The following is a 26,772-nucleotide window of genomic DNA, read 5'->3' on the forward strand; positions in this document are numbered from 1 at the left end:
TAGTCTGCAACATGTTATTGACGCAATAATAGTGTATTAAAAAGGTAAAGGGGACCCCTGACCATTAGGTCCAGTTGTGACCGACTCTGGGGTTGTGGCGCTCATCTCACTTTACTGGCTGAGGGAGCCGGCATACAGCTTCTGGGTCATGTGGCCAGCAGGACTAAGCCGCTTCTGGCGAACCAGAGCAGCACACGGAAACGCTGTTTACCTTCCCGCCGGAGGGGTACCTATTTATCTACTTGCACTTCGTGCTTTCGAACTACTAGGTTGGCAGGAGCAAGGACCGAGCAACGGGAGCTCACCCCGTCGCAGGGATTCGAACCGCCGACCTTCTGATCGGCAAGTTCTAGGCTCTGTGGTTTAACCCACAGTGCCACATGCATTTATTCTGGGCCATTCACATACCATTCCATGTTATGAGTTGTTCTGTGCTGCTCCCACAAAGTGGATCACATTATTGCTATCTGGAGAGGCACTCTTGCACTATAGTGCAACAAAAGCAGGACAAAAAAAAGACCCCCATAACATTTGTGGCATAGAAAGTTAGCAAGAACTCAGCATAGCGTTACAGGCCATGGAAACAAAACAGTATGTCCGCCCCCAAAATTTTGCAGGTGCGAGGAGTACTGATAGCATATAACCGCCCCAGTATGTCCCACATAGCCAATGACCAGCCCAATATCATATGAGGAACATGTCATTGTGAAAACACTACAAAAAGTGCAAATTTGTATCATAGAATCAGAGTTGGAAGGGACACTGAGTTACTGTATCTAGTCCCACCCCCTGCAACCAAGACAGATGGCCATCCGACCTCTGCTTAAAAACCTCCAAGGAAGGAGACTCTACCCCCTCTTCCTGTCAGAAACTTCTTCCTGATGTTTAGTCAGAATCTCCTTTCTTGTAACTTGAATTCACTGGATCGTGTCCCTCCAGAGCAAGAGAAACGAGACTGCTCCATCTTCCACCAACGGCCCTTTAGATATTTGAAGATTATTATCAAATCTCCTCTCAAGTCTTTTCTTTACCAGGCTAAGCATACGTGGGCAATAAACTTGTGAGCCCTTCAAGGCTGCAGTCCTCACGCCCCTTACCTGGGAGTAAGCCCCGTTCAGTTCAATGGGACTTACTTCCGAGTAGACACGGCTTAGGACTGCATTGCTAAGATGCCGTGCAAGACTCTTTCCTGGGTTATCTCTGCAGCAAGCTAGCTAACGGGTTTACTGCCTGCCTGGGTTTTGCACAGAGAAACCATTCATACGAAGTATTGGCAAAGACCCCAGGCATGGGCCAGCCCCGCCTCGGTGAGGACTAGCGCCCCCCATTCTCCCACCCCAACAGCCGCAAGACCCAAGAGACGGAAGCAAAGCTCTCCACGACCGACCAGGAAGTGGCGAGCGGAAGCTGCACGTGGTTTTCAGGGCGCCACGTGGGCGGAGGCTGGATTCGGAAGGCTCCCCCCCCCCGTGCCAGCCCTGCCCTCGCTTGGCCGCCCTTCCCGGGGGAAGCGACATGGAGGAGGAGGCGGCGGCTCCGCGAAGGCGGCAGCTGCCGGACTCCAACGCCCGGTACCGGGACAGGAGCTTCTGGGACTCGCGGTACCAGGACGAAGGGGCGGCTCCGGCCGAATGGTTCGGGGGCTTGGAGCGATTCCGAGAGCAGCTGGAGGCGGAGCTGAGCCCCGGTGATCGGATCCTGGTGCTGGGTGAGTTGCCTGCCTGCCTGGAAGCGTGGTATGGTCTGTCACATTATTATTATTATTATTATGTATCTCATATTCTTTGTTGCGTTTTATAGCCAACCCATTTCTCCAAAGAGCTCGAGGTGGTGTCCGTGGTTCTCCCCATCCTCATTTAATCCCTGCAACAACCCTGTGAGGTAGGTTCGTAGAGTTGGGTCATCTAGTCCAACCCCCTGCAATGCAGGAATCTCAACTAAAGTAAGGTTACCAGATTTTTTTCAATGAATCCGGGGACACTTTTCAGCTTCAATGGATTTTGTATAATAATAATAATAATAATAATAATAATAATAATAATAATAATATAAAATTAATAAAATGATAATAAAATGATAAAATTATATCCCACCCTCCCCAGCCAAAGCCGGGCTCAGAGCAGCTAACAACAATAAAAGTAACACAGCATTCTAAAATCAATTCATTCTAAAATCAATTCAAAATCAAATTAATGGCAGCCATTGGGCTAGGGTTCTGTGAGGACTGATTTGTAAATCTGGGGACTGTCCCCGGAAACGGGGATGTCTGGTAACCTTAAACTAAAGGATCCATGACAGGTGGCTATCCGGCGTCTGCTTAAAACCTTCTGGTAAGGAGAGTCCACCGCTTCCTGAGGGAGACAGTTCCACTGTCGAACGGCTCTTACTATCAGAAAGTTCTTCTAATGTTTAGTCAGAATCTCCTTTCTTGTATCTTGTATCTTGGTTCGTGTCCTACCCTCCGCAGCAGGAGAAAACAAACTTGCTCCATATTCCATGTGACAGCTCTTGAGATAATTGAAGATGGCTATCATCTCTCTGTCTCTTCTTTTCCAGGCTAAGCATACCCAACTCTTTCAACCGTTCCTCATCAGGCTTGGTTTCCAGTCCCTTGATCATCTTGGTCACCCTCCTCTGCACACCTTCCAGCTTGTCAATATCCTTGATAGGTTAGGCGGAGAGGCAGGCAGTGACCGGTCCGAGGTTCCTTGTGAGCTTCATTGCCGAGCAGGAATTTCAACACTGGTTTCTCCCAGGTGCTAGTCCAACACTCTAATCCAGGGGTCGGCAACCTAAGGCCCATGGGCCACAAGCGGCCCACAGGGGTCGTTTAACCAGCCCACGAGCCACCCACTTGGCAAGTCCCCGTGCACTGTACTAAACCGGTGCAACGCGATGTAGGGACTCGCTTTCGCAGTGCCGGAAATTGCGGCCCACAGAGGGATCTCTGCTGGAGTGAACCGGCCCAGGCAAGGTAAACCTTGTCAAGCCCTGCTCTAACCACTACATCCCACTGACTCTTATTGTTATTATTAAATTTGTTACATGCTTTATCTAATGCGACGCGGGTGGCGCTGTGGGTAAAAGCCTCAGCGCCTAGGGCTTGCCAATCGAAAGGTCGGCGGTTCGAATCCCCGCGGCGGGGTGCGCTCCCGTTGTTCGGTCCCAGTGCCTGCCAACCTAGCAGTTCGAAAGCACCCCCAGGTGCAAGTAGATAAATAGGGACCGCTTACTAGCGGGAAGGTAAACGGCGTTTCCGTGTGCGGCTCTGGCTCGCCAGAGCAGCGATGTCACGCTGGCCACGGGACCCGGAAGTGTCTTCGGACAGCGCTGGCCCCCGGCCTCTTGAGTGAGATGGGCGCACAACCCTAGAGTCTGTCAAGACTGGCCCGTACGGGCAGGGGTACCTTTACCTTTACCTTTTTTTATCTTCCTCAGAGCAGTCCAAAGGAACCAACCAGACAATTGCTATTGGCATCAGTCAGTTTCAGGAGACAATGGATGTGTGCACCTTTGGGGGTGAGGTCAAACTCTTGGAAGGTTGCATAGCCTGCTTGTGGCTGTGGAAACTGATGCAGAAGAGACATGTTTTGTTGCAGCTGGGGCAGATGAAGTGGCAGATGGTTGTGCTGCTGCAGATCCTCTGTGGCATTTCTTCTCTCTGTGCTCCTCCCAGCTGTCATTCCATGTCTCCAGGCACTACGGTCATTCTCACACTGCGGGGTGGATGTTGCCAGTCTTCACGTCACGTTTGCAGACATCTTTGTAGCACAGTGTGACACATAACATTCAGACTTGGAGTAGGACCCTGGGGCCCTTTGCCAACATGGCACGCTTCAGGTGTTTTGAACTTTCAGCAACCTCAGCCAGCTAGCTTGGGCTGCTGGGAGTGAGTTTCTTCGTTTACTTGTTTGTTTCATAAAACTTCATGGGCTGCTTGGCTGTAAAAACAAAACAAAACCTCAAAGGGGTTTATGAAACAAGAAAGCAATAAAATCAAGAAAAAAATTGCAACCCCACTTTAAAAGGTTACAATGCTAAAGCAGATTAGAATTACCTCAACTTTCAAAGCATATGAGTAGGCTTGTCTAAAGAGGGATGTTTTCAGAAGGCACTGAAAAGAGTAGAAGTGAAGGCAAGGAGTTATAATCTGAAACCTCTGAAGGGTGCCAGGTTCGTCAAGGCTGTATGTGTGCACAAAATAGCGAAACACACCTCTCACTAGATTCCAGAAACTGCAAGAGGGGAGAGTGCTCTTGTGCTCAGGGCCTGATTGTGGATTTCCGGCAGGCATCTACCACAAAAAGTGGTGGCCTCTCCTTCATTGGGGGTTTTCAAGCACAGGTTAGATGATCATCTGTCAGGGATTATTTAGCTGTGTCTCCTGCATTGCAGGGGGTTGGGCCAGAGGGCCCTTGTGGGTCGCTTCCGAACATGCAGTTCTACGATTCTGTGATCTGGTTGGCCACTGTGAGAACAGGATGCTGGACAAGATGGGCCATGGGCCTGACCCAAAAGGTTATTATTGACTTTGCTTCTCCTGCATTTTGGGCTGGTGATCCTTCCCATGGAGATGCCAAGGATTGAACCTGCGATTGAAGCCATTGCTCTGCCAACCAACTTCTGCCCTTTCCTATCAATAAAAATATTACCCTACTATGGATTTGGACAGCCTTTCTCAAGGACCCACTTTCTTCACTACCTTTTACTTTTTGCAGGAGGATTCAGAATTCTTTTGAGTTATAAAAATGTTCTTAGGATGTTGCTCCTATGAGCCACTAGGGGGAAGCAGCAGCACACAGTTGATCCATCAGTCTGTTACAGGCAGTGGTCTCTGGCCAGTCGTTATGGAGTTTGTTGATCAGCTCTTCCCTGAAGTCTGTGCCTGTTTGGCACTGGTGTGTGTGTGTGTGTGTGTGTGTGTGTGTGTGTGTGTGTAAACAGTTGCTTCAGTTGAGGCAAAGGGGCAAAATGTTCATGCAATCCTATGTGTGTCACCTGAGTTGAGTTGCACCACCCTTTTTGCCAGGTTAATTTATACCACATTGCCAGTTGGTGTGTGACTGATTTGAACTGGCTTAGGATCCGTGCGCTGCAGAAGCAGCCTGGTCATGCTGGCCACATGACCCAGAAGCTGTACGCTGGCTCCCTCGGCCAGTAAAGCGAGATGAGCGCCACAACCCCAGAGTTGTCCACAACTGGAGCTAATGGTCAGGGGTCCCCTTTACCTAGGATCCAGCGTAAGTCTCCCCCACCTGCAACACCTCTTTTTCAGGGCTTAAGATCTGCCAAACTCTACTCAGCCAGCTGGGTGGGATATGCTGGCCTATCTCCAGCTGAGCCAGGATAAGGGAGTTACGCTCAGCCACAAAAACTGCCAGATCAAAACTCATCTCATCCCAATAGATCTAGACTTAGGATTGCCCCCTAAGTATGCAGCTGGTGGAGTTCACACTGGATAGCAACCTTTAAAGCCCTATACGGCCTAGGACCCTCGTACCTACGGGACCGCCTCTCCTGGCATGCCCCACAGAGGAACCTACGGTCTGCAAATAAAAACATCCTGAAGGTCCCAGGCCTCAGAGAGGTTAGGCTGGCCTCAACTAGAGCCAGGGCTTTCTCGGCTGTGGCTCCAATCTGGTGGAACGCTCTGTCACAGGAGACTAGGGCCCTGCGGGACCTGACATCTTTCCGCAAGGCCTGCAAGACAGAGTTGTTCCACCAGGCCTTTGGCCAAGGCCCAGCCTGACTCCCTCCTCTGGCAACCTGCACAGAATTTTGCTTAACGGTTGCCATTAATTTGATTTTAATTAATTTTTATAATGGAATGTTTTTAGAATGTTGGATTATTTGATTGTTTGATTATTTGATTGTTGTTAGCCGCCCTGAGCCCGGCTTCAGCTGGGGAGGGTGGGATATAAATAAAATTTATTATTATTATTATTATTATTATTATTATTATTATTATTATTACTATTACCCTGCCCATCTGACTTGGTTTCCCCAGCAACAATTTAGGCAATTGTTGGGTTTCCATGATGCAGCTGAGCTTCAGGAGGAAGCTAGCATTGCTTTCCTGGAGGAGAGGGCTATCAAGGGCATCATCGGGAGGCAGCAATGCTTTTCAGTACTAGTTGCTGGAAACCAAGCAGGAGGGGAGAGTTGCTCTTGTGCTCTGATCCTGCTTGCTGGTTTCTCACAGGTATCTGGTTGGCCATTGTGGGAACAGGATGCTGGACTGTATGGCCTGATCCAGCAGGGTCTTCTAATATCCTTTATCTTGCAAATGCAAGTGGCTCAGAGAAGCCTGTATTGGGGACTCAGGTTATACCTAGCAAACACAGTTTCTGCTGATAGCGTGGTTCCTGCAAATTTGGTGTATTTTTCATGCGTTGCGGTGCTTAATTCGGCAGGGTTGTGCCTTCCCTGCTTCAGATTTTAACGAAATGTGTTGGTTCTTTTGGCAAAGAAAGAAGTGATGGAGTAAAGTGGGAGAGAAAGGCAGGCAGCTGCCAGGCTTTCCCCTTGCAGTCTTGGGCTAGAAGCTAAAAGAGAGAGAGGGGAGAGAGGAGGGAAAGTTGAAAGGGTTGCAATCGAAGGTGCAGCTCTTGCCAGGGAATCTGTGGCAGTGTACTGTAATTATTACATCCATCTTCACAAAAGAAGTTGCTCCCATCTCACACCTGGAGGGAAGGGGCTTCACGTCTCTTGAGGTCTTGGAGTACCCAGTTTTCCTACAGAGGGAAGGGAGTGCAATGGAAACCTTTGTATTTCTGCTGCAGGGGTGACATTTTGTAAACAAGCAGTATCCCGGTTCCTCCTGGCTACCACCAGAGGGCAGTGTGAATAGATGCTTCAATGGCCTTCTGTGCCACTGTTCAGAACCTGAGTGATGCTCTTCCCCTTTTGAAGGGCCATTCTTGGTGGAGCACAGGTGAATAGTGGATGTGAGCATTGGTCTGGTCTGCAACTGAGAACCCATCCTTTTCAGGAAAGCCCTGTTTCCTCAGCAAATCCATCCGATTCCTTCTGTATCTCTGAAGTGTCACCATGAGAGTTAGGAATTTGCTTTTCTGTTTTTTACCCTTTAAAATAAAATAAAATATACCTTCCTGATCCTATTGCTGCTAGATGAAAAAGGAGACCGTATATATTTGTTGATGCCCTTTTCAGAATCCTTCAAAGCCCCAGTGTTTATTTGCTTAAAAGTTAGACTTCTAGCCATCATGACTGCAGCAGCTGAGGCTGAAAATCTAACCGTGAGAAAGGCAGGAAGATGTGAAAACCAAGAGGCAAATTATAGTGTGCCTGAATGCTTTCCTTTCCCCCCCTCTCTTGTGACTTGAGCCCATCTGTCAGGATTTTTCGAAGGCTGACTCAGGCTTTTCACACTGATGGTTAATAGTAAGAATATCGTAGAACACGAGCAACTTGCCCGCCAAGTCTAATTTGGCATCTGCCATGGAAATGATATGCAGATTGTTAATTGCACAAACCTTAAATATTCAAGTTGTCTTTGGCTGTCTGTCTCAGGTATAAAAATATAACCATTTTAATATTTATCTACAAACGGGGTATCTGTTTATACATTTATCTTTCACATTTATATCCTGCCTTATGGGCTTAGCCAGGATCCTCAAGGCAGATTAATCTGGTGAGGATGTCCCTGCAACCTAAAAATATATAGTGATTTTATGAAAATCTCACCTCTTTCTCCCCCCCCCCCAAAAAAAGAGATGTAGATCATTTGATATTTGGGAAATGGTCATTTTGGAACACATTTTATAATATGTAGCTGGTAGGGAACAGTCCTATGACACTATCCTGTCTACAAAAACTGACTGACAGTACGAAATCTTACGGAATTTTCACATGGGTTAATGCCTGGGTTTCTTTAAAAAAGAAAGAAAAAAGCATAGCAGCTGTTGTTGGGCCACAGCTCCCACAATCTCTGACCACTGCCCATGCTATAGTTAATTGTTGTGGCTTTTTTCGCTTACGTTTGGAATGGCCCATGTCACCATTAAGAAAAAGAGGTTGGAATAGGCCAATAGATATGTGGACTGTCCCGGGATCAAGTGACTTTTCTTCTTTAAATTCTTAAAGTAGCTCAGGTTAGTTTTCTGAGCTAAAAGGTAAAGGGACCCCTGACCATTAGGTCCAGTCGTGGCCGACTCTGGGGTTGCAGCGCTCATTTCGCTTTATTGGCCGAGGGAGCCGGCGTACAGCTTCCAGGGTCATGTGGCCAGCATGACTAAGCTGCTTCTGGTGAACCAGAGCAATGCACGGAAACGCCGTTTACCTTCCCGCAGGAGCGGTACCTATTTATCTACTTGGACTTGATGTGCTTTCGAACTTCTAGGTTGGCAGGAGCTGGGACCGAGCAACGGGAGCTCACCCCGTTGCAGGGATTCGAACCGCTGACCTTCTGATCGGCAAGTCCTAGGCTCTGTGGTTTAACCCACAGCGCCACCCGCAAGGTGTTTAACTGAAAATCAATCACAGTCAGTGCATCATTTGTAAAATAAGACTTTAGAGCCACCTTGCCCCAAAATGGCAACTGGATGTTTTGGTGACTGTAACCTTGCTTTAAGGGGCCATTTGGCATCTAGCTTATACATCTGAGTTTCTAATACTGCTTTTGGTCACCAGTTGTGCCCCACTTGCTGATGTCGCCCTTTGCTTGCTCATGCATTCGAAATGATTGCCTCCGTAGCACGTGGCTTGGCTTGCTCACTTGAGCCAGCTGCGGAGCTAATCTCTCGGCAGCACATCTGCTGTCTATTTATGGCACGCGGTAATCTGAGTAGTGGAAGTTGATGGGAGAGAGGTGGGATTGGCAGGTGGGCGGGCGGGCTTTGCAGGAAAGGCTTCATCTTTGCAGCCTCTTTGCTTCTCCCAGCAATTCTGCGTGTTCAGAAGCACCAGCAGCTGCCTTGTGCTGATTTAGAACCTTTTCCATCGTGCTCAGTGTGGTCTCAGTTGACTGACAGCTGCTCTCCAGGGTTTCAGACAGTGAGCGTGCCAGCCATACGTGGAGATGGCGGGGATTGAACCTGTGGCCGCCCGCGTGTAAGTCAGATGCTCTGCCAGGGAGCAGCAGCCCTTCCCTTAATGCCTGTGCTGTCAAATGGCATTTCAGAACCAATTAGATTAAAATAAAATCTCCGCAGAGTACCAAACGCAGAAATAAGCCTGCATCTGTGCAAGAGTTTTCAGTGTGGCAAGTGACAGCGCCAGCCTCATCTCTTCTGTGCTGAATCTGGGATACCTTCACCTTAAAAGCTGATGAAATTTCAGGCAACAGCTCTTTCACTGGGGGGGGGGGGTGCCCCAACTAGTTATGCAAGCCTGGCTAGCAAGTTAGACACCCTGTTCTTCTCTCTTGCTTGGGGATCTTGATGTGCCTTCGTTCGTTGGCTTCTTCTTTGAACCTCTCCCAAAGGCTCTGCCACGCTGGGCACCCTGTGCCCCTGCGCCCTAATCACAGTCAGCAAATTAACAGAATCCTGGCTTACCATTTGCAAAAGTCCCGACTGGGAAGGAGAGGGCTCTAAGCCTCCATTAATCCTACCTGATGGTTTATCTCTTTGATCTGATTGCTGCTGCGGTGGCTTTTAACGTGGTAGCTCCTTAATCTGATATAGGGAGGGAGGCTGGAGTTTCCAAGCAGGTTGCGATTAACTGGGTCTAATCGCCTGAGCCTGTTAGAGGGCCCGTCTGCTGGATGTGTGATTAACAGTCGCGGGATCCTTGCCGTGCTGGAACACACAGGGGGTGAAGGACAAAATGGAAGGTGTGTCTGAGTTTGAGCTGGCAGGCATCGAACCTGCAAATCGTGCAGTCCACTTGGGGTTGAGTTTCCAGTGGCGAAGCCCCTGTTTGTATCAGGAAGGGTGGGGTTCTGCCTCCAGCATCCTAAATCTACAACACTTCTCATTCTTTCTGGAAGTGCCATTGTGGGGCACAGAGATCATTCTGTGTGAAGGTCGAGATCATAACTCCATAGCAGAGCATCTACTTTGCATGCAGAAGGTCCCAGGTTTGGTGCCCTTCAGGTGAGGCTGGTCAGAGCTTCCCACCTGAAGCCTCGTAGAGCCACTGCCTGTCAGCGCAGACAGTTCTGAGCTAGATAGACCCATGATAGACTTGGGAGAAGGCTGGTTCCTAGGTTTCTGCGGGTGCGGAGATCATTCTGTAACTCTTTTGTGGGAGGATCTAGACCTGGAATGTGGAGCCGGTGGCCTTTCAAATGTTGTCATACTACAGTTCCCATCATCCCCCATTGTCCGTGCTAGTGGGGCTGATGGGTGCTGGAGTCCAGCGACACTTCGGGGGCACCATGTTGTCTAGACTTCAGTAGCATGGAGAACCTCATGCACAATGGTACAAAACCAAATCCTATCTTAGATAGGCATAGAAATCATGTGAAACATGTCTGATTCATCTTTATTTTATTTATATTTATTACATATTTTTTTAATCCCTCCCTCCAAAGTGGACATGTTCGTCTTTTCCCTTCAAATTTGCCCTCCTAATTTTGCCATTTTACCGCTCTCCCTTCTGGCTCCCTTTGAGCATTTTGGCCTGGCTGGAATATGCTCCCCCCCCCCCCAGCCAATGGAGGATAGAGATGGAGATGTCTGAGTGTGTGCAGTAACTAGTAGGAAGTCTTGGAGCCAGAGTCTTCATTGGATGCCTGGCTTGTGTAATGCATGGTTACTCTACCTGCAGTCTATTTAATATATTGTAGACTGAGGGGAGAGGCAGGGAGGCTGGATTTTAAATCCCAGGGGCTGGGGACTGTGCAGGTGAGAGCCTAGTAGGGTAGCTTATGTAGATTGAGTGTTGAGATCCTTGAGCCTTCCTCTGGGTGTAAGTGTAAATGCCAGGCGTACAAATGCCAAGCCCAATGCAGAAGTAATTAAAGCGCCTTTTGCAACCCGCTCATTAAGTGCTGCTTCATCTCTAATTAATCTAATTGTGATCCGCAGCACCCACTCGGTCCTGCTTTTCTCTCTTTTTGCCCTCCACAGCCACCTGTGGCTTTCCGGGTTCAGTAAGCTACCAAAGGGGAACAGTTTGCAGGCGGGGTGGGGTCTTCTTAGAATTGCCTGTATCTGGAGTTGGAAAAACCAAGTGTCTTGTTACTGGGCACAGGGTTTGTTTTGTTTTGTTTTTTTGAAAGAGAAGCATCACGGCTCAAGGTTAGCCACAAGTTTTAAAGACATCTGCTCTCTTTATCAGGAGAGTAACATTCTCCCTGTAACCAGCCCCAGTCACCAGTCTGCCCAGACCATTTTGGACCAGCTGGAGCTTCTAAACACCGTCAGCCCCAAAGACATGAGACACGTCAGGCACAGTCTGGGCCCATGTTGACTGTCTTGGCAAAAGCTAAGGATGATTCCCTGTAAAGAAAAGAAAAAAAAAGGTTTTGGGGCTTGCAGGAGGTTGGGCTAAATGACCCTTTGGATTCCTACAGTTCTATGATTCTGTGACTTGATGGGCCTTTGGTCTGACTGATGGATCCTTGACCAAGCCTTCATAATCCTAGAACACATCCAGCACTCACCAAAGGGAGTTGCAGGGAAAGAGCAACCGCAGCAGACGGTCTCCGTCTTCCAGGATAGTTGGTTCACCGTTAGTGATCCTTTGTTTACAATTGGCCAATACATGAAATTCTTCAGCCTAACTAGTCCAATCCCATCTCTTTTGCAGGCTGCGGGAACAGTGCTCTGAGCTACAACCTCTTCCAGCTGGGCTATACAGACATCACCAGCATTGACTACTCACCCATATGCATTGCAAGCGTGCAAGACCGCTATGCCCATTGCCCAGGCCTGCACTGGGCAGTGATGGACGCCCGGGCCTTGACCTTTGTGGATGGGAGCTTTGATGTGGTGTTGGAGAAGGGCACTCTGGATTCCATGATGGTGGAAGAAACAGACCCATGGAATGTCTCCTCTGAGGCTAGAATGCTTCTGGATCAAGTGTTAACTGAGGTGAGCGGCAAGAATTCCTGTTGGTACCTGGGCTGGGTGGCACCATCTTCAGCCATTTCCATGTGTGGCTTCAAGAAACTTGGCCTGTTCCCAAACTTTAAGGACATTAGACAAGCATCACTACATTTGTTTTTTTCTTGCTTGCTGTTCAGTGCTGCAGAATCACACATCTCTGATGGGAAAAAATCTATCCTGGCTTATGATTCTAGACCTCATGTTCATGACTGCAAAGTATCTGATCTCTATCTCTGTCCCATAGTCTGGCCTTCCGTCATGCTGCTATTACACAGCTCCTTTCCGGGTGGGGGTGGGGGGGCATTCCACAAACCCCAAGATCTGCAAAGCCTGAAATATTGGATCCAGAGCAAGGAAGCAAACTGCCAAAGCCCATTCAAAATATTTTATTTATTAAATTTATATGCTGCCCTTCATTCAAAGATCACAGGGCAGTTTACAGTATAAAAACACAAAATGCATAATACAATAAACAAACAAGCAATATATATAAAAACTGATCCTCGCAAATGAATCTGAATGTGTGATATTGAGTTCACGAGATACAAAATGTAGATTGCAAACACAGCTTAGGCAGCCCTAGAAATCTTGTCTCCCCCTCCATTTTCCAACATATTCCTCCCTGACTACTTCTAGAAAAAGTGTGGATTGGGCTCATATATATAACACATTGAATCACCCAAAAAACTTTTCCCTTTAAACGGGGTTGTTGGAGTGGGGGACCCTGTCTTGTCCTACATTCTACCTGTGTTTCAGGACTGATCCTGACCACGATGCCCCTTCCATGGCTTTCTAAAATTGACAGCAGTCCTGCTGCAAGAAGTTTTGTAAGGAAGAATATGCGAAATATTGCAGAGAAAATTTATGAATAGAATAGAATAGTTAAGGATTATTAAAAGTAATAGTGAAATTAATGAAATGCAGATTAAGTGATAAAGAGCGAAAAATCTACAGAAGTAGCTGATGGAAGTCCAAAACATTGTGCAAGATAAGAATATATGTTATATGATTTTTGGAAAATATATGTAAAATTTAATTTTAAAAATATTTTGACAGCAGTCCTCAGCCAAGTCAAGATGGTAAATGACAGTCAGATAAAGGGCAGCATGCCTCTCCCCCCAAAAAAAATCTCCCTCCCATTATGGGGTTTGATAATCAGCCTGTAGCTCCTTGTTCCCCTAGGGGTTTGATACCATTATGCAATTGGGGGGGGGGGGACAGTTGTGCAGATGCACCCAAAGCATTTGCTGCCAGAGGGAGTGGGGAAGGGGTTTGGGGGGGGGGAAGGATAGGATTCATTGGCGGGGGGGTGCGGACGAACAATTTCCCAAGCAAGCTTATTTTGGGGATGATAACAAGAAAGCAGCGTCAACAGCACCCTGCGCCAACAAAGGGGGGGCGTTATAGTTTGTTTTCGTTCTTGCTTTTATCTTGTATTTTGTGGGGGTTTTTTAATTTTTATGTTACAGATGAAAGGCGGCATACAAGTTTAATAAATAAAAACAAACAGCACTTGTTGGGGCTCTGATGGCGGAAGAGTGTGGCTTCTCCCCACCCCCATCAGTTTTTCTTCCGCCGCCCCCCCCCACTCCTAACCTTTCAGCACATTAATGTATTTTTTTTGGGGGGGGGGGGAATCTCTTCCCTCTTTCTCCGCCACAAAAAGAGAGAGAAGGCCCAGCTTGAATCTCCCCGGTTGCCATGGCAATGCCGCTCTGTCATCAATGGCTGCTTGCAGATGGCAGGGTTTGAGTCGGGAGGAGAGAACTTCTTTTTCATGTTTTTCTGGTTAAAGGGGTAGCCCCAGGGAAGTGTCCTGTTTGCAGCATTTCCGTGGGACTTGCATTTGGGGGGGGGGCGGGTTGGTAGCGGCAGCACGGGGATGTGGGGGAACAGCTCACAGCCGGCTGAGCATCTTCACCCCTGAGGGGAGGGTGCACTGTTGTTGCCAATAGGCCTCTGGCGTCTTGGGCTAAGAAAGGGGGGGGGGCAGAATGTGTTGATATCCAGTGCCCCCCAACCCCATTTTGCCTGTCTTCCCCTCTTAGTAGCTTCAAGGATCTCTGTTTTCTCCTTAAATCCCCCCACCCACCCCCCAAAAATGGTCAGCTGGTTCTCCCTGTTTCCATGGAAACCCTCATCCCTATTGACTAGGCCATGCCATTGCAATAGGGACAGGCAATGCCTCCAGGCTGTTATTAATTGGTCTGATGTGTCCATAGCAGCGGGAACCATATTGAATTTGGCTGTGTGTGTTTTATTTTTATTTTTTTTGCGGGTGGGGGGGCGTTAGGAAAGTACAGGATTGGAAATTGTGGATGATTCTACGCTTATTCTCGCTCTCTCCTCCAATCTCACGTCTTTCCCTACGGTCTTCTCCTCCTGCATTTCTCCCTCCTGGCTCTGTATTTTCAGGGCTCTTTTTGCATGCATGTGGGGTGTAAAGTGGCGAAAGATCTTTGCTGAGTTTCCACCAAAGGAGATGGGGGGGGGAATGTCTTCACTTGCTTGGGACGAATGCCCACGGGTGGCTAGTGGGTGGTATCTAGCCTAGCTCCACTCACGAGTAGACCCACTGGAATGAATACGCAGGGATGCAGGAAGCTGCTGTCTGCTGAGCCAGGCTGCTGATCCAACCAGCTCTGTATCTCCAACACTGACTTCCAGCAGCTCTCCAGAGATTCAGACAGGGAGACATTCTCGGATATACCTGTGCAGGCTTTGTATCCTTCTGTATGTCAAGGCAAGTGCTCTACCACTGAGCCATTAATTTCAGTGGACCTACTCTGAGTAGGGTTAATGTTGGATAACCCCCACAGTAGCTCTAGAGCAGCTGGAGTCGTTTTGCCTCCCGTTCTGCCTCTGCCTCTCATTTTCCCCCGTCTGATTTCCCACCCGACCAATCTCCTGCTTGAGTGCTTTCGCTGGGTGATTCCGTGGGTCAGTCCCTCTCCTCTCTGCTGCTGCCCTTGAGGGATCCTGACATGTAGGTCCCTCGTGTCTCTCTGGCAGAGGCAGGCGAGGGGATCAGTCGTCCCCTGCCTGCACCCCCCTCCCCACAGAGAGGCTTCCTCCCCACAAACTCCCCAGTCCTCCTGAGGAACCGGGAGACTCTCTGGCCGGCATCCTCAGATGACCTTTGCTGTTGAGCAGAGAGGCATCATCTGTGCAAGGTCTCCTGGCGAGGGGGTGGGTGCTTTGGAGTGATCTCCCATTTCCCTTGGAGCTAGCAAGCCAGGCTGCAGCGACAGAGCCGTTTAAAGTGACTCCAGAATCTCCGCTTCATTTCAGCCATTTCCAGAGAAAAATGTTGGGGGGGTTGGAGAGAGAGAGAGAGGAGGCAGACGGATGATTGACTCATTTTGTTAAATCTGGCACATCAAAAGGTTTTCTCTGTGCTGTCTTTACAAAGGTGAGCTGTCAAAGGTGTGATAAAGTTCTAGTCAAGAATTCTATCGCCTCATATATTTATTTAAAGTTTGGTGCTTAAAAAAAAACAACCCAACACAATCCCACGCTATAGCCAACTTCCAGAGTAGTTTCCAGATCGATAAAAATGAGAACGTCTCTACCCTCAGGCCTTCGATCTTAACAGGGCACAGCACCAAAGGAAAATGCGCAGGGAGGGAGGAGGAAATAAGCAAGCTCGGATTCAAGGTCTTGATGGCTAGTTGTTCTGATGGAAAGAAAAGTTCAAGGAGAGGATGCTCCAAAGGCTGCCAGTCTTTTGGCTGTTGCTAGTGGAGTGGCCTTTGTATCCTACCTGTTCCCTCTTCTTCTGCAGCCGGGCTTCTGGCAGGTGACCAAGAGCCTCCCACCTGCTGCATGTTATTGTGCTGAACGGTGGAAAAGGTTCGCTACACAAGTGGCAGTCTTTGACATCAGAAAGAGGGGTTTTGTGTCACCATCACACCTTGCTGCATGTGGGAAGCCTTGTTATGTTGAGAAACACGCACACACGATGGTAACCCCCCCCCCACCTGCAGTATGAAGTGGCATGATCCAAAAGTTTAGCATCTTCTAGTCTAGTGCACAAAGGAGGTTGCAAACTTGTGCCTGGACTGTACCATTTCAGGCTGAAGGTGGGGGTTCACATGATTGAATGCCCCTCCACACAACAAACCAGTGTGATGTGTAGGTAGTCAAGCTACAGCACCCTTTGGCCTTCCATGCTAGTCTTCAGGGAATGTTTTTGTGAGCTTCCACCTGCTACGTTCTGAATTGGTTTATTCCAAGTATAGGTTTACCATCTGAATTGAGAACTAGGCAAGGCAGGGGGCACCAGCCTTTTTGGGAAGGGGGCAAGTAGGGCATATTTGTAATTTTGAGAAAGTGCCCTGGCTACCACTCACAAAATGGCTGCCGTGGGGGCATGGCACAATGGCTGCCATGTCTTTATGAGCAGAAAAAAGAGTCAGGGCCATAAAATGGTGTGGGCATGTTAGCTTATCCGCTACCCCATCCATGGGGTGCTGCACTCCCTCACAGAGAAAAGCTCTTTGCGCCTCTCCTCTACTCAGAATGGAAGGGAGGCTGCAGGTCCTCTCCTGGAAGCCTGTGAGATGTGGACATGCTCAAGCCGGTGTGTTCGATGGAGGAGAGGCTGTGCTTGCGCAAACAGGAACTGAAGAGGACGAGCAAACAATGTGCTGTTGATTCAGGCGCCGTTGAAGCTCCTCGTGAGCGCTAGTGGTGCACACTGCTTGTAAGGGTTAGATAGCCAGCCTCCGAGCTAAACGGACTCGTGGTGTATGGATCTTGGCTCCTTCGCCCAATGCATTGCAGCTCCAAAGTGTTGCAGAAATAGGGTCCAAAGTCTGGATCTGCAGTCCTAGAAACAATACTTCCCTGCTTCCCTCCCCTCTTCAGTTTAACAGCCCCCCAGAGACTCTGCAATAGCTGCCAGTTGGCCAAAGTCCATGCAGCTGTCTCTAAGCAACAGCATTTCCTGTTCTGATAACTGCAGGCTGCCCTGGCAAAGGGGAAAGCTTACTGGATCTCATTCAGCGAATATGATGGGCCCACTTGGAATCTTTTCCTCTCTCCCTCTCTCTGTGCCTCACTTGTGTGAGAAACTTGGTTCAGGAGCTGGAGCAGAACATCTCTCTTCCCTCTCCCTCCTTCCATTCAGGTGGACCTGGGTGCATCTTCTGCACATAGACACATAGACACACACACCTCATCCGCACTGCTTGCTATCCCTTGACACCAGTTTACACTGGAAGAACACAGCCCTTAATTCCAGTCTAATCCCAGTTCCTATATGGGACCAACGAGGTGAATTAGAATTCCCTTCTCTGAGAGCCAGTGGTTGTGTAAACTGGAGGTGGCCTGCTAGGAAATCCACAGGGCAATATTTTTAGGGTAGACTTGACCTGCAATATTGAAATCCAGGTCTAGATAAATAAGAACGTAACATCCATCAAGTCTAGCATCCTGTTCTCACAGGGTCCCTGTGGGAAACCCATAACTGGGATGATGCACAAGAGCACTCTCCCATTCTTCAACTGTTACGCAGAAGAATTATTGCGTCTGACTGGATTTGTCTAATTCGCCTTTAAAGCCCTCTAGGGTGGGGCCATCATGGGCTCCTGTGGGAGCGAGTTCCATGCTTTAAGTTATACGCTGCCAGTTGACCCTTCCTGCCACAGGTGCTGCCACTGAAAAGGCCCTGCCTTGGGACACCACCACCTGCCTCCTCCTTTGGCACAGAAGGTCCACCAAGGAAGATCTTGAGACAAGGACAGGGACGGGGGACCTGAGCTTCTCCAGGTGTTGTTGGACTCCAGTTCCCATCAGCCCTAGCCAGCAAGGCCCAGTGGTGGGGGGAACTGGAGTCTGGCAACATCTGGAAGACCCCAGGTTGTCCATCCCTCTTCTGGAGGTGTGCTGGTGCCAAACCATTTAGGCACGGCGGCATGCCATGTTGAAGGAAGCCCCACATTGTGTAACAATAATTCGCCTTCTGTTATTTACATGTGGATTCTCAACAGACCTCCTGCGTTTAGGCTTTTGGGGGCTACCCTGGACTTCCCCAACATCGGACCCTGCAACTATTTTGTAACTATTTTTAGCCAGCAGTTATATCTATGACTCTCGGATAAAGAAGCAATGTAGAGCCTGGCTCTTTCCCAGATCTGCCTAGTAATTAAGCAAATCGTAGGATTAAACCAAAGCAGGCTTCTCCGGGCTAGAAAGTGAGAGTGAAGTGGCCCAGGGACTTTGTTGGACCATTTCAAGCACTGCCCAAGGCAGCCTGAGTTTCCAAAGCTTTTTGACAAACTTCTTCCCAGTCGTGAAAACTTGGCGCACGCTCCTCCTGCGCCAAGAGGCCGATTTCTTCACCATGAGGACCACGAAGGCATTCAGCTGTGTGCAATGCCTGGGTGTCTTCTTCGGTCAAGGTGACTTGAATCCTGCAACCTGTATAAATTATGCAGCATTGCACATTTATTCCTGAGGTTGCAGGATGTATATTTCTTGTGGTGTTCTCATAGAGTGGAGGGTGGGGAGTGATGAGGACCTCCAGCCCTCGTCCCCTTGAGCATTGTGGACTACTGCTCAGCACCCTCTTCTGTGATTTTGCCAGATACTGCTCATAGTGCTTTAAAGCAGTGGTTCTCAAACACTCTTTTCTCTGGAACACACTTTCAGAATAGAAATATCATTGCGCCACACCAAATTCTTTTATTGATAAGAAATACAACACAACCAGGATTGTCCTAAGTATCTCTTGATGCTCTTGCCCTTATTTTGAAAAGATACCTATCCACATTCTGCAAATAAAAATATACTATTTTGGTGCTATACTACAATGCACTGAAATGTTGAAATGTTTTTTGGATGGCCCTTGAATCGTCCAAATGAAGAAAATATAAAATGCTGATAAACAGCACTCTGGAAGACGGGACAGCACACAGTGAAACAGATGACCCTCAAAGCATGCTTGTGGCTGAGTGCAATTCTTCCTGACCACACGAGCAAAAGTGGGGACCGGGAAACGTCAAAACACAAGGACTTCCGAGTTCCTTTTTTGCTTAATCCAACCCTCGAAATCCAGCATGGATTTATGTGCTGCAGCGGTTTCGGACGCGTGCCTGTCCCCCCTTCTGCAACGGCGAGCTCCTTCTTCTCCCCATAATCCTCTTTTTTCCCCCGAGCTGCAGAAAAAACACCCTCCTGTCTCTCTCTCTTTCTGTGTCTTTCTTACAATCCCCTTTGCTCCATTCTAAGAGGACTCTTGCAGCCTCCTGCTACAGGCTGTTCCGGTTAACTGGTGAGTCATGAGAGATGAAGGGCACTCAATCCCCACCTGTCATGGGGAGGAGGGGGTCCGGGCAGCAGAGGGCGGGGGTGTTTCCTGGGCTCCGCTGGGTGCGCACCACCGGCAAGAGCTGCGCAGCACAGTGCAGGGCGGGGAGGGGGGAGAGGGGGAGGAAGCAGCCGGGCAGGCAAAGTGCTGGCGGCCGAGCGCCAACAGCAGAGTTTAGCATGCCGATCACGCCGTCGCTGGCCGTAAATGCCTTTGACTTTGGATAAAGCCAAGCAAGAAAATTGATGTTCTTTTCCATCCTATTAGCAGGAGCTTAGTTCCAACGAGGAGAAAATGATGATTAAAAGGGTCAAGTCCACTCGGCTTCAAACAAGACGTACCTTGGACACAGTGTCTCTTTAAAATCTTGGCTCAGGAATGTTCTGGGGAGACGGTGGGGAGCAGGAAGAGGAGGAGGAGGAGGAGAGTGGATGCTCATGAAGCAAGGATGGAAGCAGGGTGCCTTGTTCTCGGCTCCACGCCACTGGTTTAAATGCCCCCCAAAGGCAAGATATTATGTTGCCATTATTACTACATACTACCTGTGCAGTAGGACCAGAGCTCAGTAGCAGAGCATCTGTGTTGCATCTAGAAGGTTAAATCCCCAGCGACTTTCCCAAGTGGCCAGCCAGGTAGGCCAACGGCGGCTCTTCTCCGAGCCTGGTGCTTGTAGGAGCTGTGGCCCAGATGGAGAGGGTTCTCTGACCAAGAGAAGTAATAACTGCCTTGCTGCATCAGCACAAGCCCCCCCGCCCCCAGCAGTCTGTTAGATAGAGATGGGCATTTATAAGAAATCACAAAGGCAATGACCTTTCCCTGTGTTTCCCCACATTTGAGTAGCGGGGAAGATTGGTGGTGTGGGTATTCAGGGGCCCTTGCTGCACACGGTCACTGACGTTCAAGCCAAAGGCAGATGCTTCCATGATTTATGCATGTTTAAGACTTTCTGTCATGAGGTCTAGAAACTTGCAAGCTGCATGCCAGAACAGAATGGTGAGTGGCAGATAGGTGTGCCAAGTGACACAGTTCTGCTCTGTGGTGTGAGGCAAGGGCAGAGGAGGAAAGGAGATCCCAGCAGCTTGCAATGAGTCCTCTGAAATGTTGTCCCTCTTTTCCTCCCAGGTGAGCAGAGTCTTACGCCCTGGTGGCCGGTTCATCTCCATCACCTTTGCTCAGCCGCACTTCCGTAAGCGCCACTACGCCCAGCCAGCCTACGGGTGGTCCGTCCGGCACACCACATACGGGAGCGGATTCCACTACTTCATCTACGTCATGCGGAAGGGCGAGGAGCTGTCCCCTTCCGACTTGGCACTGGGGCAGAGCCTGCACCTGCCTCCCCAGACTCCGCCCCCTGTGCGCTACCTCCAGGACCCAGACAGTGAGAATTTTCTCTCTGCCATTGACCTGTGAGCGGCTGGCAAGGAATGGGGTGGGGTGGTGAGAGGGGGCACATAAAACTGCTCTCGTGACCACGTGCCAATCTGCCTGCTGCTGCTGCTGCTGCTGAACTGCCAGAGTCAACATTTTCTCCCAAGTCATTTTGGGCAATTTCCTGCATACAGTATTCATTTTTTGAATTAAGAAAGAAAGAAGGAAGAAAGCTGCAGTTGGCAACGGGAGCCAATTCCCCATGGAACTGGATGGGAACGTTTTCTGCAGCCAAATCTCTTGTAAGAAAGGAACATTTCCCTCCCCCTTTCTGCATCTTCTCTTGTGCCTGCACTTTGGAGCTGCGAACCCCGTCCCTGGAAAGGGGCGAGGTGTTGGAAACTCTGTTGTTGTTTTTAAATCTCACTGCTGTGCCTTGAAATCCCGCGATCCCCAGGTTCTGCTGGGGTGGTGCTATACAGAGCGGGCTCCTTCGCCAGGCCTCTCTATGGAGAGGAAGATCTAGAGTCTGTGGCCGCCCTCTCTGCCATCTTGAAATGTGGCTTTATTCCGCTCAGCTGGTTTTTTAAAGGCAAGTGACTGCCAGTGCTGCCTTCACATCTGGCCCTGCCTGTGACAAGTGGCAGAACAGAAGGCCCAGGACAATTCTCTTCCGAGGCTCTCTCACACTCTTCAGGGTCCTCTACAGCATTCCGCTAAAATATCCCAGATTCTGCAACTTGGAACCACAGTTCTGCAATCTGAATTCATTGGGCAGATTAACTATGAGCATAAGAGTGGAATTCCGCATGCTTTGTCTGTTTTGCTTTGGATAATTTTTTATGCCAAATCGAACGGTGGAAGCCGTGTCACTTGCTGGGAAAGGGGAATCAGATTTAACTAGAAGCAAAGGAGGAGCAGGGTTCCTCTTTCCGTTGTCATTGTACGCAGAAATTGTGCGCATAATTGTGGCTTTGTTTAGCAGGAGTGAAAAGTTGTGCCTCTCTTCTGCACAGGCAGAGCCAACCCCTTTGCGTCTGGTCCTGGATAGCCTTGCAAAACATGGCTGTCCCATGGAATTAGGGTGAAGGTCCATTGGATATTAACAGCAGCTGTTGTTGATTTGAAATGCGTAGAGAAACAAACTTCATTTAAGCATTTAGAAACCAGACTAATGTGCCATTTCAGTTTTTAGTCCTACAAAGATCATGATGACTAGAACCCTCACTGCCCTGTTTTTAATGCTAGTGCATTTTTAGTAACTGCACACAGTGTGTGGGCTACACATACTGGGGAAAGAGGATCAGGTGCAAGGTCATCATTCATATGAATAGCATTTCCTGGTTAGGACTAGTAAAGAAAGTGATACTTAAATTATAGATAGGGTTCAGTGTGTATGCCACAACTCTTAAGGAGACTAGATAATGCACGTAATGTAAAATTGAGAGTTTTGTGTGTGTGTTTAAACACGCACATTTCTAGTTCTTAACAGCTGCAGAAATGTACTTGAAAACCTGTCATCTCCTGTCTCGGAAGCTTGAGTTAGCATTTCCCATTTCTGGGCGAAGAGGTTCTGCGTACCCAGCGCAGACCTTTATTCCACGTCCAAGATCCCATCTCGTCTTGCATCCTGTTTCCTTAAGTTGCAGGCCAGATGCTTCCAGCCCCACCCAAGTCGTTACTCCCTGCACAAGTGAGATGGGATGGTGGCTACAAACCACAATGGCCCAGCTCTGCCTCTCTGGCTGGAAGCCGTGTGCTTCTGGAAGCCACCAGAGGAGAGAGTTGTTGTTGAACTCAGGTCCTGCTTGCATCTGGTTGACCACTGTGAGAACAGGATGCTGGACTAGATGCGTCCTCTGGCCTGGTCCATCAATCTCCTCTCAACGTTCTTGCTGCCTCTGAGGTTTTGTTCGGCTCTCATGCTCGATAGCTGTTGCTCTCCTCCACAATAGAACCTTCCCAGGACTAGTAATCTCAATAATGTTGTTCGAAATAAGAGTTTCATGGGGGTTTTTAATACAGGCTGTTCTTGATGCACAATTTGGAGGGTTAAATTGATGCAAAATTTAATATTTATTTATATTTGCACAGAGCAAACACGTGGACCGTTAAGTGAAATCAGCAGGCAGGATAAAATCAGGACCCGGAACACACTGGGATCTTTGTTTCACAACAGGCAAACCGTGGGTCCAGGACAGAATAAAACAGCCCCACCCCAGTTTGAAGAGGGGAGGCCAACTCAGGGGAAGGAAAAAGCCCAGTTCACCCTGCAGAGAAAACTCTGGACCAAACTGGCCAGGAGCTCTTCCTTTGGCAGGTCACTAACAGGCCCTGCCCAGGGTTACTGAGTCATTCACATAGGAAGATGACAGTGTTTAGTAGTGGTTAGAGTACCAGACTAGAACCTTGGAGACCAGAGTTCAAATCCCTGCCTGGCCACAAAGCTCACTGGGTGACCTCAGACCATTCACTGCCTCTCAGCCTAACCTACCTCACAAAGGTATACTTGCAATGAAGTAATTAATTTAATTTAATTAAACTGACGTCCACTTTGCAACAGTACTTCAGGTTTCCGGAGAAGGGAACATTTCCAAGCCTACCTGGAAATGCTATTGAGGACTGAACATTTGGCAAGCAGGGCAGGTGCCCTGCCAACAAGGCTCAGTCAGTAGAGTGCGAGACTTTTAACCTCAGGGTCGTGGGTTCGAGCCCCACGCTGGGCAAAAGATTCCTGCATTGCAGGGGGTTGGGCTAGATGACCCTCGTGGTTCCTTCCAACTCTACAATCCTGTGAGTCCCCGAGCGGCACCTGAGCGATCCCTGGCAGATGGCAGCTTGCCTCTGCCCCTGTGGCCTCTATACAGCTCTGCAAAGGTCCCTGCCGGGCCGGGCAGAATTTCGCGGCTGCCCGGCAGTGAGCAAAAGGGTGTTTGTGTTAAAGGACGTTGTGTTCAGTGGCTTCCGGGCAGAGCCCCTGCCTCATTACCTCTGCTGCCACCCCCTCCGTTGGTTAATGTTGGAGGAAGTCCAGCTGCCTGCTCTTTGTGGATGTTAATGAAACTGCCAGGGAACCTGTGAATCATTTTAATGCTCCCCATCCGTCTTGCATGAGGAAGAGAAGAGAAGGGAAGGGACCACTGTACTGCCTCTTCTCTCTCTCTCTCTCTCTCTCTCTCTCTCTCTCTCTCTCTCTTCTCCTGCCGATGCAGATCTCACAGGAGCTGGGGGCGAGGGGGGGGGGAGAGAAGTGCGCAGAGATGGAGGCTTTCTGTTTCATCTTCTGCCATAAGCAAATTGCTTTAATCCTGTTTTTCTCCCTTGAATAATTGGGAAGCCCAGTGCTCATGGGGGAGGGGGCACAGCACTGGGTGCCTAGTTTTCATCTCAGTAGTTCCTCTTCCTCTGCACAATGATGTTCACTTAGAAACCAGCATTTGCCTCTTCTCTTCTCCCCAACAGCATTTGATGTTTCCAGACTGAGCATCCTGGAATTTGTGGGTGTGACTTAATGGGCTGCTACATCTCCCTCCCCTCTTCCCTGCTACCCTTTCTCTCTCTCCCCCCCCCACTTCACCTACCTACAGCCACAAAACGCGCAGATATCTTTTCCAGAGTTCACAGGCTCTCGCTTTAACAGAAATAGTTCGGTGCAGCGGCAATATTCACAATGGCATCTGTGCACTCTTTTGCAGGCAAGTGAATGCAATTGGTGGAGAGAGAGGCCGTGCCTTGCCTGCTTTCCGCATCTCTCTTTTTACCATGAATTGATTTGGCATCTGCCTTTAACTGCAAATTAAAAGTGTGGGTAAATTTTTTTAATAAAAAAAAAGTGATTTAATCAGAGTCTTCTCTCCCTCTGAAGGGGTGTCCAGGGCTGTTTATAATAATCTCCGCACATCTCCATCTCTCTCTCTCTTTCATAATGTAAATGTTACAGTTATATAAATGACACAAAGTGCCCCTCAAAGCAGGATGCTCAAAACCCAAACTGTTGTGCACTTTTAAATTTGCAAAATAAGCTGCCAGTATGTGTGATCTGTGTACATCTCTCAGATCGGGACAATGTATTCTGAAATCATGTTATCGGTACAGTTAAATGTCTTATAAGCATTAAAAAGGCACTTTGTGTTTTGACGACATTTATTGGGGGCTGGGGGTTTTTAACCCAAAAACCTCCTGTTTCTAATGTTTGTTAGTTCTTGGGTTTTTAACCAGCTATTACAAGTATGAGGCAATTCAGATTTGAGAGAATGGAATCCACACCACAAACCTGCCAAGGGTGAATTGCTTCCCAATTTGTAAAATGGGTAAAAAAACAACAACCACGAAGACACTTTGAAGCTTAGAAGTGTTGTGTAACAGATGAAGGCTTTCCAGGAAACTTAATGTAGGCCTGCTTGGACATTAGTATCAATGCTCAACTCTCATTTGCTTGGATAAAAATATAACGTGTAGTTAATTTGCTGTAAAATCTCATTCATTCTGACCCTTTTCGTTTTACGTGGAAGCAAGTTCTGCTGACTTCTTTGGGTCTTACTTGAGAGTAAGCTTGCACAGAATTGCATTGGGGACAAAATGGAACCCTGAGAAGCCCCATACTGTGGGCTCCATGGGCTAAAGAGCACTCCCCAAGTATCGCACTCCGGAAACATCCATCCAAGCAGGACCAGAACCACTGCAAATCAATGCCACCCACCCTTTAACTCTGACAGCCTCTCCAGAATTATACCACTGTTGATGGTATCAAAAGCCGCTGAGAGGTTGAAAAGAGCAAACAAGGACACATGTCCTCTATCCCTCTCTCAGCAGAGGTCATCATACAAGGTGACCAAAGCAGTTTCTGTTCCAAAACCACACCTAAACCCCGATTAAAACGGATCTAGAAAATCAGTTTCTTCCAAGAAGTTTCTTCCACCTGGATCTGGTCTGCTACCACTTACTCAAGAGCCTTGCCCAAGAAGGGGAGATTGGCAACTTTACTTACATTTTCCAAATCCGGAGAGAGTTTATTGAGGAGTGGTTTTACTACTGCCTCCTTCAAGCAGGAGGGACGCGCTGTGGGTAAAAGCCTCAGTGCCTAGGGCTTGCCGATCGAAAGGTCGGTGGTTCGAATCCCCGCGGCAGGGTGCGCTCCCGTTGCTCGGTCCCAGCGCCTGCCAACCTAGCAGTTCGAAAGCACTTCCGGGTGCAAGTAGATAAATAGGGACCGCTTACTAGCGGGAAGGTAAACGGCGTTTCCGTGTGTGGCTCTGGCTTGCCAGAGCAGTGATGTCATGCTGGCCACGTGACCCGGAAGTGTCTCCGGACAGCGCTGGCCCCCGGCCTCTTGAGTGAGATGGGCGCACAACCCTAGAGTCTGTCAAGACTGGCCCGTACGGGCAGGGGTACCTTTACCTTTTTACCTTCAAGCAGGCAGGTTCTACCTCCATTGCAAGGAGGCATTAATCACCTCCCTGGCCCAGCCAGCTGTCCTCTCCCTGTTAGTTTCCATCAGCCAAGGAGGCAAGGGTCCAGAGTGCAAGTGGTCGCCCTGACTGATCCAAGCACCTTGTCTACATCCTCAAGCCTTACTAGCTGAAACCCATCTAACAGGATTAGGAAAAAGGCAAAAAAATGGGGGGTAAAGGACCCCTGGACAGTTAAGTCCAGTCAAAGGCAACTATGGGGTTGCGGCACTCCTCTCACTTTTCAGGCCAAGGGAGCTGGCGTTTGTCCGCAGACAGCTTTCCAGGTCATGTGGCCAGCATGACTAAACCGCTTCTGGTGCAACAGAACACCGTGATGGAAACCAGAGCACATGGAAACACCATTTACCTTCCTGCCACATTGGTACCTATTTATCTACTTGTGCTTGTATGCTTTTGAAATGCTAGGTTGGCAAGAGCTGGGACAGAGAAACAGGAGTTCACCCTGTCACAGGGATTCAAACCACCGACCTTCTGATCGGCAAGCCCAAGAGGCTCAGTGGTTTAGACGACAGCGCCACCCGCACGTTACCTTTTTTTACAGGACTAAACAGTGTTGTGGACACCTTTCATGATTCATCTGCTGCAGCAGTGGAGTCAAGCTCCC

The 26,772-nt window shown here is 48.8% G+C and overlaps 1 protein-coding gene across 2 annotated transcripts; it reads left to right on the top strand.

The window, feature by feature from the left end:
• Positions 1-1,424: 1,424 nt before the first annotated feature.
• On the top strand, positions 1,425-25,171 carry EEF1AKMT4 (EEF1A lysine methyltransferase 4). Of its 2 annotated transcripts, none has more exons than XM_083442432.1 (3): positions 1,425-1,708; positions 11,719-12,002; positions 20,452-25,171. In XM_083442432.1, the coding sequence occupies exons 1-3, from the start codon at positions 1,516-1,518 to the stop codon at positions 20,737-20,739; spliced, it is 765 nt and encodes a 254-aa protein (XP_083298558.1). In that variant the 5' UTR covers positions 1,425-1,515; the 3' UTR covers positions 20,740-25,171. The 2 variants fall into 2 exon arrangements, with proteins under 2 accessions (XP_083298558.1, XP_083298559.1); XM_083442433.1 differs by lacking the exon at positions 1,425-1,708 and adding an exon at positions 6,062-6,202 and having other exon boundaries at positions 20,452-24,538.
• Positions 25,172-26,772: the final 1,601 nt, after the last annotated feature.

The sequence above is a fragment of the Podarcis tiliguerta genome (genome assembly GCF_965153285.1).
Source record: "Podarcis tiliguerta genome assembly, chromosome: 5".
Taxonomy (NCBI): domain Eukaryota; kingdom Metazoa; phylum Chordata; class Lepidosauria; order Squamata; family Lacertidae; genus Podarcis; species Podarcis tiliguerta.

Excerpts from the sequence above, each read along its gene's own strand:
- EEF1AKMT4 (XM_083442432.1), top strand. The coding sequence starts at position 1,516 with ATGGAGGAGGAGGCGGCGGCTCCGCGAAGGCGGCAGCTGCCGGACTCC. Across the intron at positions 1,709-11,718 it reads TGATCGGATCCTGGTGCTGG|GCTGCGGGAACAGTGCTCTG; the intron begins GTGAGTTGCCTG and ends TCTCTTTTGCAG. Across the intron at positions 12,003-20,451 it reads TGGATCAAGTGTTAACTGAG|GTGAGCAGAGTCTTACGCCC; the intron begins GTGAGCGGCAAG and ends TTTTCCTCCCAG.